This window comes from Taurulus bubalis (genome assembly GCF_910589615.1).
Source record: "Taurulus bubalis genome assembly, chromosome: 17".
Taxonomy (NCBI): Eukaryota; Metazoa; Chordata; class Actinopteri; order Perciformes; family Cottidae; genus Taurulus; species Taurulus bubalis.
The window spans coordinates 18,000,171-18,014,381 of NC_136605.1; the positions used below are offsets into that span (position 1 = coordinate 18,000,171).

Genomic DNA, 14,211 nt, shown 5'->3' on the forward strand with positions numbered 1-14,211 from the left:
GCAACAGTTAATACTGCAGAAGAATGTTATGCTTGAAATCTGAAACAGTTAGAATTCATTCTTAAAGGAACAGTCACAAAACAGCACATTATTGTAAGCATGCTTAATATTCTGCTCTAAAAAAAATGTTAACAAATAAATAGTGTGTTATCTATATCATCTACAGTAATTGAGGGTTACTTGAAACAGGTGTTACTGACTTGGCAGAAGCAAACAGTTTTTGACGATGCGATAATGAATAAAGATGAACATTATGAGTTCTTTTATCTGTGATTTAAGAAACAGACTCATGACAGAGAAAGTGTCTGGATCGGTTTGTTTTGGAAACACTGCGATTGTAAGTAATAAATTGCTTTTGTTTTGGAAACTTTGACATTTCGTCATTTTTCTAAACGAAGCAATCAGCAACCATGGTGACCTTTTTTGATCAATACAGACTATATAAATGACAGGCACAAATCTAAGCATATCCTATTACAAACTCAAAATGTTTGTGGCTGATTAATGATCAATGATATTTAAAGGGTATTCCACTTTCTTTTAATAAATAGAACAGACAGTTTTTCAGGGGAGATGTGTTCTGACAGATATATGTGGGAAGTTAATATTCTGTGATATAGATGTTCCTCTTTCACTCACATGAATACTACACACAGTCATCGTTGTATATCTAAAACTAATTTCAAAATCGAAGCTGTCCTAGCCATCTGTTGACCTGTGTTTTGAGCCTGTCTCATAAGGTGTAAAGCTGAGTCCTCTATCAGGATAAGTAGTGTCCCCTGCTGGCAAAGCAGTCAGCAAAACTGTCCTGTCGGGTTTTTTTTGTCACGCTGCAAATAACACATGGACCATGGACTGCTGTAAAACCATGAAACCTAGCTCTCAATGAATCTTCCACCCGAAAGGCATCGTGCGTGTGAGTTTCTGATTAACATATGATTTCTGTTGGGTCTTGTCTGTCAAAAAAATGTAACAAAGACATAACATGCTGTTTATGAAAGTAAGGTTTTGAGGCAATGCAACGTTTTTCCCTGTAACTATATATAGTTAATAAATAATAATATAAATATAAAATGTCAAAAATGCCATGAAAAAAAATAATAAATTAAGTCATACAAATGTCATGTCAGCTCTAAAGTATTGTGATGGATCAAAAAAACACTGTTAGCTGAACTACTGAATATTTGTTCTTTATTGTCATACACATGCTGCTATACACACAAGGAAAAACAGTATTGATTTTACAGAGAGCCACAAACCACCTGCTGTGGAGTTATCCTGGATACCAGGTCAATAGTGGTCAGAACAGGAACAGGAAGGCACAGTATCAAGTTGAAATGGCACAGAAGAAGAAGGGGAAAGACAAAAATAACCATGTTACTTAAAAGCAGAGGTTTAATCCACTACAAATTCACATGCAAATGCTAGCCCAAATATTAAAATGCCATGTTTGCACTTATTGCATTGGATGTGGTCCTTTCAATCAAACTAAGCACTAAGATTAAATGCATAATTAATAAATGGCCATAACATAGTAAATGAACGGTTTAATTTCATATTGCAACAACTATAACAAGATACATTTTTCCAGTAGCATGAAAATTGCGATAGAAAAAAAAGGCTCTGTACATCATCAAAATCCTGTCTACGGGATGAAAACGGTTGTATATTGTAGCATTTATATTAGCACTAATGTCCAATGCAAAGAACAGGCAGCCATATCAATTCAAGGCACATAGATCTATACGCATGGCGCTACATGTAAAGGACCGTTATGTAAATGTATCGTAGCCACACAAACACCAGACCCCCCTTTTTTTGCAGCTATATCACATAAGCAGACATCGGCATTGCCACAAAAAGACTGTACAGAGATCTGCAACATCTACGACGAGCACGCTTACTGTGCCAAAGTGAGACAGCATACATGTAGCTGGAGCGTTGATGCTTGTTGCAGGCTTTTGCCATCTTTGAGTTTAGCTGTTAGGATGTGAATCTGTAGCTTTTATTGATTATCCAAGTCATATATAATGTGCATGTTAACTGAATCTAGTTTTTTTTTCCTTTTCTGTAATATGCAAGAATACAATTTTGGAGGTAAATACACAGGATTCTAGTACAGGTATGATACATAGATATCACATCATTGAAATAATAAACATGACATGTAGATGTTTAAGACGGTAGACAATGTAAACTCATCTCATCATGAACTCTTGTAATAAGGAATGGATCATAAACGATTTTGTCGAAGTGCAAAAGCACTTCAAATGAACAAACAGATAGATACGAAATACTAATTTCTGCTCACCTAAATCAGCCTTACTGTAAAAATAAGTTCTCGTCATTAATGTATTTCACCGATGAATACAATATCTAGACACAAACTGCATTTATAAATTCTTCTGAATTTAGTGTTAAGCAATTGATACAGTTAATTTAAAGTAAGTGTGCTTAAAACCACCACGACAGGTAGTGAAATATCTCGGGAATCCACATAACAAGACCACAACTCTGGTCAAGACACACAACTGAACACCATCTGACAGTTAATGAAATGTTTTCAGAGCCAGGGAACTTTTACGTCAGTCAGAGTAAGGTACCAAGAAAATCTTTGCCGGTGTCAAATTCATTTTCTAATGTCGGAGACATTTAGTCCTGGACTTCCTTTAAGGGCTGTCGTTGGCTCTGATCAGAGAAGCAGGAGAGGGTGGTGGGGTCTAAGGACTAGAGGAACCAGATGATCTTTGTAACGCGTAAATCTGTTCTGATGGTTGGGAGGGAAAAGGATGGATCAGAGTCAGGGGTTGAGGTGCTCATCTTCCATATGAAGGCTGCTTGTGGGACACAGGAGAGGCTGGCTGGAGCAGTTTGTGCTCTGACTTTTCAGGCTCTCTGTTGACTCGGATGACCCTGAAGAGGAAGAAGCAATGAATATGCAATATGGCTCAAAGTAAAGCTTCCAGTCAGACTTCACATAAATAGAGACGCACATAAGAAACTCATTGCTCATTCTTGATAAGATGGGCCTATTACAAGAAATGCACATTATAATACCTGCTGGATTTTTTGTTTTTCTAGCTGGAATAGATGTCAATGGATCTATTTATAGGGAAAAGGGATTCAGTGAGAGCGGTAGAGCTCATACACAGAGAAGCAGAGCAGACAGGAAAGCCTACATACCACAGTTATTCCTCCATACCAATAGAGCAGGAATCAGGACCTAGCGCTGCCCAAAGTGAGGCGGTGCGAAGGGACAAGACGGCAGGGAACAGATGAGGAGTTTTAGGAAACAGAGAGGCACACGGGTTAGATGCAAAGCACAGAGAATCACAGCCGTGAGTCTTGGCTTTAAGAAAAGAAATGTTAAGAGAACTAGAAAGTTTTCAAAAATAAGGAAGAACTGGGCAATTTGTAGGAACTACAGTCAATGCTTGATATAAACTGCTCTAAGCTGTCTGAAAGTACAGGTCTATACTGTATATGGCTTTATAGATAAAGAGGTTGCATAAACAGAGTATATTACACTTATCATTTCTCACCTGGCAGAGATAAGTCGCCCGGTGCGCTCTCTGTTTTGGTCAAGCTGCTGTGTTCACTGCTGCAGTCCTGTAGGATGTCTCCTCCAGAATGCATCCTGTCCTCTGGATCACCCAAGAGAGTAAATGTGAATGAATCAAACCCTCAAAAGCAAACATATATTTACCAGTGCCACATCATTCTGTAATAACTGCTCACCGACTGCCAAACGAGAAAACTCACCATCATCTGGAGACAGAGATTCTGCCACATCCTCGGCGGCTGTGGCCTGAAAGGAGAAGGAAAAATAACTGGTTTAAGCTTTTGTTAGTAGCAGAGTTTAAATGTCAGTTTATGCAGTGGCGGCTTACGTCAGTGGGGGCGGGGCTGCTGGACAGCAGTGTGTGTGGCTGAGCATCAGACACCTCTGACAGCTTCTCCTCATCTTCTTCTTGGATGGGAGAGGATGGAGATCTCAGGGTGCTAGAGCGGTGGACGAGATATAAAAAATTATTAATACAGGAAAATACAAGTAGAACAAGTAATTCAATCAATCACATGGACAGATTTTCACTCTAATTACAACTCAACCTTTAAACAAATGAAAATGTCCTCTAGATGTGGTAGTATTTAAATATACTTTAGGCGTGTATTAGATGCATTCTACAATCATGTCATGACTTAACCCATATGGAAGAAAATCTGCAGCAGCCACAGTAATTTACAAATGTGGAAAATAACACCACGTCCATGTATTAAAGGGGTCACCGTGTAAATCTCATTACTGACCAAGTCTAATGTAAAGTGATGTTCGCTGAACAACATATTCAGAGCATCTCATTTCCCACAGTAATGTTTTTGTGTGCATGTTCGGGTAAATTATACCTGTCAGGTGATTTGCTGACTTTGCCTTTCTGCAAACTGCCATCGCTTAAATGCTCTGGGGAGCTCAGCGGCATGCCGTCGCCGCCCTGAACCCCTGAAAAGTTGATTTCATCATAGAGGGGGACAGATGGGAGGGCAGGAGACACCGACTGCAGACCATTCAGAGCCTCCAGCAGGGAGATTGGTTCAAAGCCGGGAGGAACCGAGTCTGTGCTCTGCAAAGGGACATAGACGAGGTCTGGTTGTAACAATGCACAGTTGAGGAACACATGGCTGCATATTCATAACAAGCACTTAGGTATCCAGATTATTAGGTCAGCCATCCGTCTGTGTTTAGTAGTTTCTGAAATAGGTGCTGGGTGACATGCGTTACAAAGTTGCTGAGGCAAGATGAAAAACAATCAAAATGTGAAGCAATAATTAACTTTGGTGGCTAATGCAATATTTCATACACGGCCACTGCTTAAATAAACCATTCAGCAGCCATGTGTATATATATATATATATATATATATATATATATATATATATATATATATATATATATATATATATATATATATATATATACATATGCATAAATACAAATACTTTTTTATGACATACTTTACTAAGATTCTTTTTTTAATTAACTTTTTTACTATGGATTTTTTTATGACGTTTTTATACTCTAACGTTTGATTACTTTTTTACGACATACTATTCTATGATTTGTATGGCATAGTGTAGTTAACCTCTTTATGACACACTATACTATGACTACCCAAATTCCCACCAAGTTTCTGATTATACACAGATAGACATAAGACTCACCGAGTGCTCGTCGTGGTCCATCGTCTGAGCCAGAACAGGGCTGAAGGACACCGGGGAAAGAGCACCAGGCTTTTTCCTCACAGCTCTGATCTGCAGCAAGGCTCTGAAGGCTGGGAAGACAAACACAATGATAATGGAAATCCATTATGTTTAAGTTGACGACTCTAAAATAGCATCAAATAAGAAACTTAAAAAGCAGAACTTTATTAAAAATAATGCAACACTTCTTACGCAGCCTGCAGATTGGACAGTTGTTGGCCTGGTAACGCAGAGTGTCTGCGCAGGAGTTGCACAGACACAGATGTCTGCAGGGCAGGATGAGTGTGTCCCGCAGGTCAGACAGACACACAACACACTCGTTGCTGTTGTCACTGTTTTCATCATCCGATGGCTGAAAAAAGAAGAAAAAAAATCAAATCAAATCAAAAGTAACACAAATAAAACGTGTAATAACTTTTACAGCATTGTGATTCTGAATATATCTTCCACTGAAACCTTGGTTTCTTGGTTGTTTTTGTTCTCAATCCCATAGATCTCCTGTAAGAGGTAGCTCACACGGTCCACCTGAAAAGATACAGTAACAGAAATTATTAGGGACGCAAACACATGTATGGGGACAAAAGAGAGAAATACTCATGGTTTTAAAAAAATGCAAGTGTAATACCATATAACCATATTATAAAGGCCTCTGCTTGATGCTTGAATACATAGTAAATTACACAAGGATATGTAGCAGCCCGCCAGCGGGGATAAGTACTTGGCCCGGGGGTCCGGCTACATCTTCTTAACAAAAGTGCGTTGTACCAGACTCTCAAGGGCCTCGGCACAGATTTTTGTGGCTTTGTTTTTTCAGAAGCTGCAGATGAGTAAGAGGGTCACTGATGCTCTGTGTACAACATCCTGCATTGCACGAACAACGGGCTAAAGCACATACAGAATGGGCTTCACGTAATTGACCCTAAATGTACAATGATGTGACTTTTAATAATTGAAATAAGGACATTCATAAACCTACAATTTGCTTCTGCTTCAGAGGCTTGACGGAGAAGCTGCCATCAACGTGCTGGAGATGAAAAAAGAAACATGGTTTAGCTAAAATCTTGTTTTATTCAGATTTAATTTCTTTTTCCTTTTATTTCGATGTATACGTACTCTTTCAAAGGCGGCCAGAAGTACGTGAGCATGTCCGAGGCAATCTTGAAAAGAACACACAATATTCTTGTTATTATAAATGTTTATCCAAATGTGTATTGAAGCAACCGCTAACATCGACACTATTGGTGTTAGCGGTGTATTCATCCTTATGATTGATGAACTACTCTGTTATGTTAATACTTCATAAATATGCAGTGCCGCCAGTCTCATTAGTCCAGACCGTTATGCAGCTCCAGTGACCTACCGTCCCCTTCATCAACCACAGCTTGGATTACGATAGGAAACACCCCCCGGTCAAGGTCAAAGTTCAGCTTTAACAGAAAAAATATATTGATATTAATATTCAATAAGACACGCTTACAAAATGTACAGACATAAATCAACACCAGCTGAGATACATTTATTTTGAAGTGTGATCGGGTAACAAACTCCACGAAATGCTGCAGATACTTCTCTTCATTTATTGTTTAAGTAATACCAAATATAAATGGGCAGACCGAGCTGCTGGTGCTAGAACATGAAGACTGGGTTTACTCTCCCCGACAAATGTTTTGTCTAACAAAATCAAAGACTTGGTATTTAAATTCTTACATAAATATTACCCAATACATTTAATTATCTTTAAATGTATTATTATTTAAGACAAATGCTCTTTATGTAATTATATGTTAGAAACGCTATAGCAGCATTCATATTCATTCAAATAAATTACCATCTTTAATTACATTTAAACAAACAGATCTCAGCATATATCTGTGAGCACTATTACATAGTATACCTGATTGAGTAAACCTCTTGTATGTTTTTTTTTTATTTTTCTCTTCATGCACATTTCTGTCATCAAACTAAATAATCTTTATTTCTTTCATTCTATGAAGACTTATGCTATAATTAAAAACCATATTGTTCATTCAAAAATTCCAATACAAGATATATTTATATATACTTACGTCTTCTTCTTTCCACTCGGTGAAATCTATTTTGAAAGTTGGCATGGAGAACTGTTGGCTCACCCCTCGCTTGTAATGCACAGTTTCAGAGACCAGTGACGGATTCTTTGGGCTGTATCTGCACACAGAATGTTACAGAGAAAAATCATCAATGTGCAGGAACCAGAAGAAATCCTGGATGGACAGTGCACTCTGTCATTATAACTGGCCAGTTACATTAAGGCAATTATCTGTAGGGAAAGCCGAAAGGCGGCCATCATCGTCATGTACTCAATATATGCATTAGTGTCCCTAGACAAGATGAAAGTAAAGAAAACTGAAAAGCATTGCACCACTGTAGCAATATCTGATGCAAGTCCATTAAAAATGCATCATCTTTCTGTCTCATCTCATCGTAACACAATAACTTCAGTGGAAACTGTTACTTTCATCTCCTTGTAAGTCTCCTTGGCAGTATCCATGGTGACGGTAGGTTGCTAAGATCCAACTGGATCTGTTCCAGTCTGTGTATGTGCTCTCAGGCTTGAATCTCACTATCCATATCCACTAATAAAATGCTGCTTTTGTTCAGGTCTAAACAATGGGTCCTCTCAAAGGCTGATAAGGCCTGATGAGGCCTATGTTTGTTTCATAAGTCAGATTCCATTGGTTGAGTTTTTAAGTAACAGTTCACTCTTTGTGCTAGACCCATAAAAAAAACGTTGAGATGAAAATCTTACACTGCCATCCCATTGGAGAACTCCTCAAACGCTTGGCAGTAGAGAGTGATGGCCACCCGAGCATCAGCATCAAAGGTGAACTCCACACCATACTGAACCTTTGGTTTTGCACCTTCCTCCCCCGAGGTGTCAGAGTCATCTTTATACCTAGAATCACAAGGTTACAAGCTTTAGGTCAGAATAATGGAATTTCTTTTCCTTTAAACAGTTGTTTACTTTCTCCGTATCGTATGATTCCCGTGTTATCTTTACCTGATCAAACGCAGAGAGTCCTTTCTAATGTTGACCAGACTCCTCAGGGTTTTCACAGGCTCGTGGGGTGCAGGCGTCACATATGGGAACTATTGACATAATACAAGCAAAATGGTGTATTACTAACAAGTAATACTGCATCATAGTCATTTTAAAGCTGTTGTGATTCCATTTTCACCTGCACTGGCCTATTTCCAAGAAAATTCAGGTCCGTGTTTTCTCCAAAAAGGTATCCCTCTGGATGTGGTGTGTCAAATTTCTCTCCTCCCATAAAGAAGTGGCTGGCAAAATAATTCCCTGAAGACAAGAGAGAAAAAACATGAATAATAAAAGTGCTGCAAGCAACATCATATAGTGACTGATCATTTTCTTGGTTTGTTTATATACATTTCTTTATAAAAAGGGGCCTCACTGTCTCTGTCAATGTAATCAACATCTCTATTAAAATACTAGTTACTTAAAATTATCTGCAATTAATATGCAGTTGCTTCAAAAATAAAATGGTTTAGCTGTACAAATGGTTGCTTTAAAAGACTCTTTTGAGCAACATGGTTAATAATGTTGGCATTTCAGAGGCACCAGTACAGCAGCCTCGACAAGGCTTGAACCCCAAAACAGTGTCAGACTGGTAACGAAAACATCATCTATCTATCATGCATCTAACATAGTAATAATTCAGAGAAAAACAAATACAAAAGACTGCTTGGTTGACCAAATGGGACCAACTCATAAAACTGAGAAAGATGGGCAAGTCACACAACCCCATGCCATGAATGATCTCTTCCTGTAAGTGTTGTAGCATGAACACGATCATTCATATTTCTATATCTGAACAAGGTTTTTGTTGAAATGTAATCATTCTAACCATCCATGAATAAAACAAGAAGATTCGAAGTATCGTCCTTATCAGCACATCAGTCCTCACAGGTGTGTACTGAGATGCAGGAGATTATACGACTCGTTTACAGTCGAATATGTGGTATTGTTTATGAGCTTAAACCAAAGTTAAATCTCTTGGCATCACAACTCTATTCTGTGTTTTTACTGTTTAACAATATCGTAAGTACATTGTAATAAACACGTGAGACCAAGACATACATATTGTATATACTTTAGAAAGAGCACACTAACAGAAACACCTGATAGGTGTCTCGTGGAGGCTGCACATCATTTGTTGACATGGTGTCACGTCTCTGGGTGTCAGCATCATTTGTTATTCAGCTCTTGTAGCTTCACTTTAATGAGGATAAAACATTTTAACGAAGTCTGTGCATGAAGATTGGGTGTTGGGTCTACAAAGCTTCATGTATTACGACCACGATACCGGAACAACAACACAATGCATTTCTCCGACAGCTGCAGGCTTCACTGCTGTCGACATCAGAACATGTCCTGAGTGACTTGTGACCCAGACAGTCGCCTCTCTACGCGGCTACAATCATCACCTAACTGTAAATACGAGCTGGTGATAATCAACAGAAAATAATCAATAATTAACGCCAGAGCCCAACTTGCTAACGTTAATGTGTGCTCGCTGTCTCCTCCGTGTTTATTCTGGCTTCAGAAGAAGTGATAACAGGAAGACTGGATTCAACCGAAAGACACTGCCGACGACTTACCCGATTTCGGAGGAAATCGATAGGCCGAGTTGGCCTGGATATCGATATCCTCAACACCCGCGATCCTCCGACTCAGGATGGAGCCCATCTTTCTCTGCTGACCGCCGATGTTAGCTAGCTAGCTAACAGCTAACAGCGCGTCACTGCTCCGCGTGCCTCTTTCTTCAAACGGACACTGAGGTCAACACAAACATAAACTCGACCAGATATAAACGCTTTCGCTAATGTAACATTGTTCGCGTTGGGTTTGATCAGTGGCTAATGCTGCGGATGCTAACAGGAAACAAATCGAGACGGCTGTTGTTTTGACGGAGCTGAGCTGCTGTGAGAACGAGCCCACCTGATTGGCTGTCTCCAAGCGTTCCAGAGACGTAGGGCGTGTGCTTTGTGTATTGGGACCGCCCGGCGGGGCGGAGGTCAGGAGAGAAAGGGGTCAGGGCAAGGGCGTCGATCGTTTTTTTGTAAACAGAGCAAAATCAAAACAACTGTCGGATTTGATTATTTTTTTCTTCCTAAAAAAGCCAATATGTCGCCAATATGTTGGTATTCCTTATACACATATATATATATATATATATATATATATATATATATATATATATATATATATATATATATATATATATATATATATATATATATATATAATGAACATTATAGTGTAGTAGTGTAGAACTGCAGCATTCAATTTATGTCACAGTGTGTAGTTAGCATAGCAATATGTTCAACTCATTATAAGAGACATATAACAACAGTAACATATAAATTGGTATGTTTTGTATTTATGTAGTTTCTAAATAAGAATAAAAAGGATTTGTTTGTTTTTGATGCAAAGACCATCTTGACCAGTCGGCCCTCTACCAGATGTGTTAGCTAGTGTATCTGTACGTAGCCAGTAACGCGAGTGTGTGCTTTCCTCTCGTGGACATAGGGAGGAACTGTATTACACAAATAAATAATTTTAACGTCAATGCAGAATTATTACATTTCCGGTTTCAAAATAATTTGAAAAAAACAGCAATTGAACTATATTCATAATGATTATAAATCGATTAATGTAAAATATACGGTGTTTATAAATATGTAATTTAGTGCCATTCCTCACTGTAATTCCTGGAGTCCAACGTATTATCGTGTTGAGTTGGGCTGTACTGAGATGCTTTATCTTGGTCATGTTTGAAACGATCTACCGGAAGTGTTGTCAGTGTTTTATTTCTGCAATAACGCCACCTTGACTAATGTAGTGTTGTAGTTCCTCCCTGTGTCCACTAGAGGGCAGATAACCCTATTCTAAAGAAATGTACACGAACTCCACTGTTTAGACTCCACAGGAGAAAACAGTCATTAAACAATTATGTGAATACAACAATTACCAATACTGGTGCTAACATTGTTATTCATAACAATCTTTAATAATATGTTGCACCGTTTGATTGTATACTACTTAGTTACTTATATATTGTTGAAATTTTCCCACATCAAATTGGTATGAAGACAGATCTATTAATACAAAATACTATTTATAATAGAACGATAATAAAGAGTTTAAAATCTTAATATTAATAACGGTAGTACATTTGATTACCCTGTATATTTAAGGGATGTCATTTAAACTGAAAGATGTAGAGATGTAGTTCCAATCATCATTTAACTGTAAATAACTAATGAATTTAATGTGGTATTGCAGTTCCTCATGGTGACCACCGGAGGGCAGCAAACACTCGTGTTTATAGTGTGTGTATATACTGTATAAATATATATATATAGTGGTGATTCTGTTGTGATTCCATATATATATATATATATATATATATATATATATATATATATATATATATATATATGTCTATATATATATACGTATATATATATATATATATATATATATATATATATATATATATATATATATATATATACGTATATATATATAGACATATATATATATATAGTGTATATATATATACACACTATATGTATATATATAATATTGAAAAATATTGAAAAATATATAATAATATAATATAATATTGAAAAATATAATAAATGTACATATATATCAGTATATATATATATATATATATATATATATATATATATATATATATATATATATATATATATATATATATATATATATATGTACATTTATAATACTATTTTTCATTATTTTTCACTATTTGTGTACATAGCAGTCCTGCCTATTGTTTAGCTTAATCTGTCCAGCTTTGTTAGCTTTGTTATCTTTGTCCTTAGTTGCAATTGATATTCCTGTTTAAGTTAATTGTAAGAGATGCAATAAAGCAAAGTCCAATTCCTTGAATTCTGAATTGTTTTAATGTTAGCTACGAATGGGCTGCAGTTCTTCATTGTGACCAATAGTGAGCTGTCGTATTGAGTTGGGCTGTGCTGGCTGAGATGCTGGAGAACTATCCTCAGTAACAAGTCTGTACACTCTATGATTATGCTCCATTGCTCATATGTGGACAGTAGGCGTAGTACCGTGGAGGTGGGCCATGATTACATGATGGATGTTGCTGTAAAATAATGTCACGGTTTGGAAATCCCCATACAGTCCTTGACGTCAGTGCTTAAATCTGCCATTATTTTGACAACACCGTGTGACCTGTGTTGTGTTATTACAAACGTGGACTGCTAAGTGACACATACACAAATGATGAATATCAGAATAATTATCAATCTAATTTCAACTGAAAGATGTAGTTCCTACTAGCTGTGACCGCTAGATAACAATGACATTGATAATTTCATGATTTTTGGAGGGTTTCTTTTCGTTTTAGCTTAGTCACCTTAATTTGAAAGTCTCAACCGGAAGTATCTGCATTGTTTTTTTCTCCATTGACGCTACCTTGATTAGTTTATTAGTGTAGTTCTCCACTGTGTCCAGTAGAGGGCTGATAACCACATTATTAGAGACTTTGGCCAACTGTTTTCTCCACAGGAGGTATTATTAACGGTTTTATTAATACAACAATACTGGTGCTAATGTTGATATTTATAATAATTACATTAACAATTTGTTGTACAGCATGATTTAATCAGTATACTGACTTAGTTATTACATATAATGCTGCAGTTTCCTCATAGCAATTTTTTACCAAGACAGATATATACCAATTACTGTTACTATTTATTACAGCACATTAATAATGACTTTTACATGTTGATAATCATAGCGATTATTCTTTTATGAACATACAGTCTATAGTTCCAATTTGCGGTAATGCAGTTTGTCAATGTGACCACATAGAAACTCAACGCTCAAATTAAAAACACAGTGCAATTATTCTTTGTATCTATATGCACAGTTTATTATTAGTGTCTGCATTGTACCTGAACTGTTAATATAGTATTGTGTCTGTCTTGCGTTGACGCTAAAACAAAGCTGAACTGCAAAAGGCGAACATACTGGGTTGATATTGAGATAATCGTTATTAATATACATGTGTACAAGTCATTGTTTGTTTGTATTAGAAGATTAAGCATCTCATACGAATAACTAATATGTGTTAACCAGTCTGCATGCGACAAACGTTGAAGCTCGCGTCAAGGCAGAAATTACGTCACACTAGCATTTCCGGTGAGTACTTTCAAAATAAATAGCTCTATTTATTTGTATTAGTTTTTTTGTATTTGTTTTTTATTATCGCTATGTGCTTGAATATGTAATATGCATGCAAAAGATAGGGAACGTTTCAACAGAGCAATTTCTCAAAAGCACTTACCCAAGCTTTTACTGTTTATAACGTAGTCTTTCTTATTGAAGTACATACTTATACTACACATGTGTCACTTGTCATCTTGTTTTTTTTCGAGTGGGTGGTTACACATTCGCAGTCAGTGTAAAACACAACTAATGACGCGGGGTGCAAATCCGTCTCAGCGGATGTTGCCTCTCATCAGACGATGCAAGCTGTTAACGTCAAACTACTTCAGTGAACGTGACGCCGCCGTCGGGAAGGAGACGACTCTCTCGAAAGCAGGTAGTTTATCGCTCAGCTGCTCCGTCACAGACCTAACGGTTCACCGCACCAAATACGGTTTAGTCATCTCGCTGACAGGTTTCTAAACATTCTCTTCAGGCTGTTGTTTCTGCTCCGAGAATGGCGACGTTAGCTTAACGACAGCTAGCAAACATGCTCTAGCTGGAGGAAAAAAAAACACAACACTGTCTTCCACGTTATCGGCCGTTAACCATCTGAAAACAGACGAACCGTCGCTGTCGGTCGCGCCTCGACCTGTTTATCTCCACGGTATCGGAGTCAGGTGAGATAAATG

At 37.3% G+C, this 14,211-nt stretch overlaps 1 protein-coding gene across 1 annotated transcript; it reads right to left on the bottom strand.

Moving 5' to 3' along the window:
• Window positions 1–1,180: 1,180 nt before the first annotated feature.
• Window positions 1,181–10,176, bottom strand: mgrn1b (mahogunin, ring finger 1b). Its single transcript, XM_079233644.1, has 16 exons — window positions 9,913–10,176; window positions 8,472–8,590; window positions 8,294–8,382; window positions 8,042–8,188; window positions 7,323–7,440; window positions 6,617–6,683; window positions 6,370–6,413; window positions 6,233–6,280; window positions 5,713–5,781; window positions 5,449–5,608; window positions 5,218–5,327; window positions 4,405–4,619; window positions 3,891–4,002; window positions 3,763–3,808; window positions 3,543–3,644; window positions 1,181–2,913 (listed from the first exon to the last, which is right to left on the bottom strand). Exons 1-16 carry the CDS (start codon window positions 9,998–10,000, stop codon window positions 2,801–2,803), a joined length of 1,647 nt encoding a protein of 548 aa, XP_079089770.1. The 5' UTR covers window positions 10,001–10,176; the 3' UTR covers window positions 1,181–2,800.
• Between the last annotated feature and the right edge of the window lie 4,035 nt (window positions 10,177–14,211).

Bases quoted from the DNA above. Each gene is read 5' to 3' on its own strand.
- mgrn1b (XM_079233644.1), bottom strand. From the start codon at position 10,000: ATGGGCTCCATCCTGAGTCGGAGGATCGCGGGTGTTGAGGATATCGAT. The intron at 8,189-8,293 runs GTAAAGATAACA...TTGTGATTCTAG, and splicing joins GACTCTCTGCGTTTGATCAG to GTATAAAGATGACTCTGACA. The intron at 7,441-8,041 runs GTAAGATTTTCA...TTCTGTGTGCAG, and splicing joins TTCTCCAATGGGATGGCAGT to ATACAGCCCAAAGAATCCGT.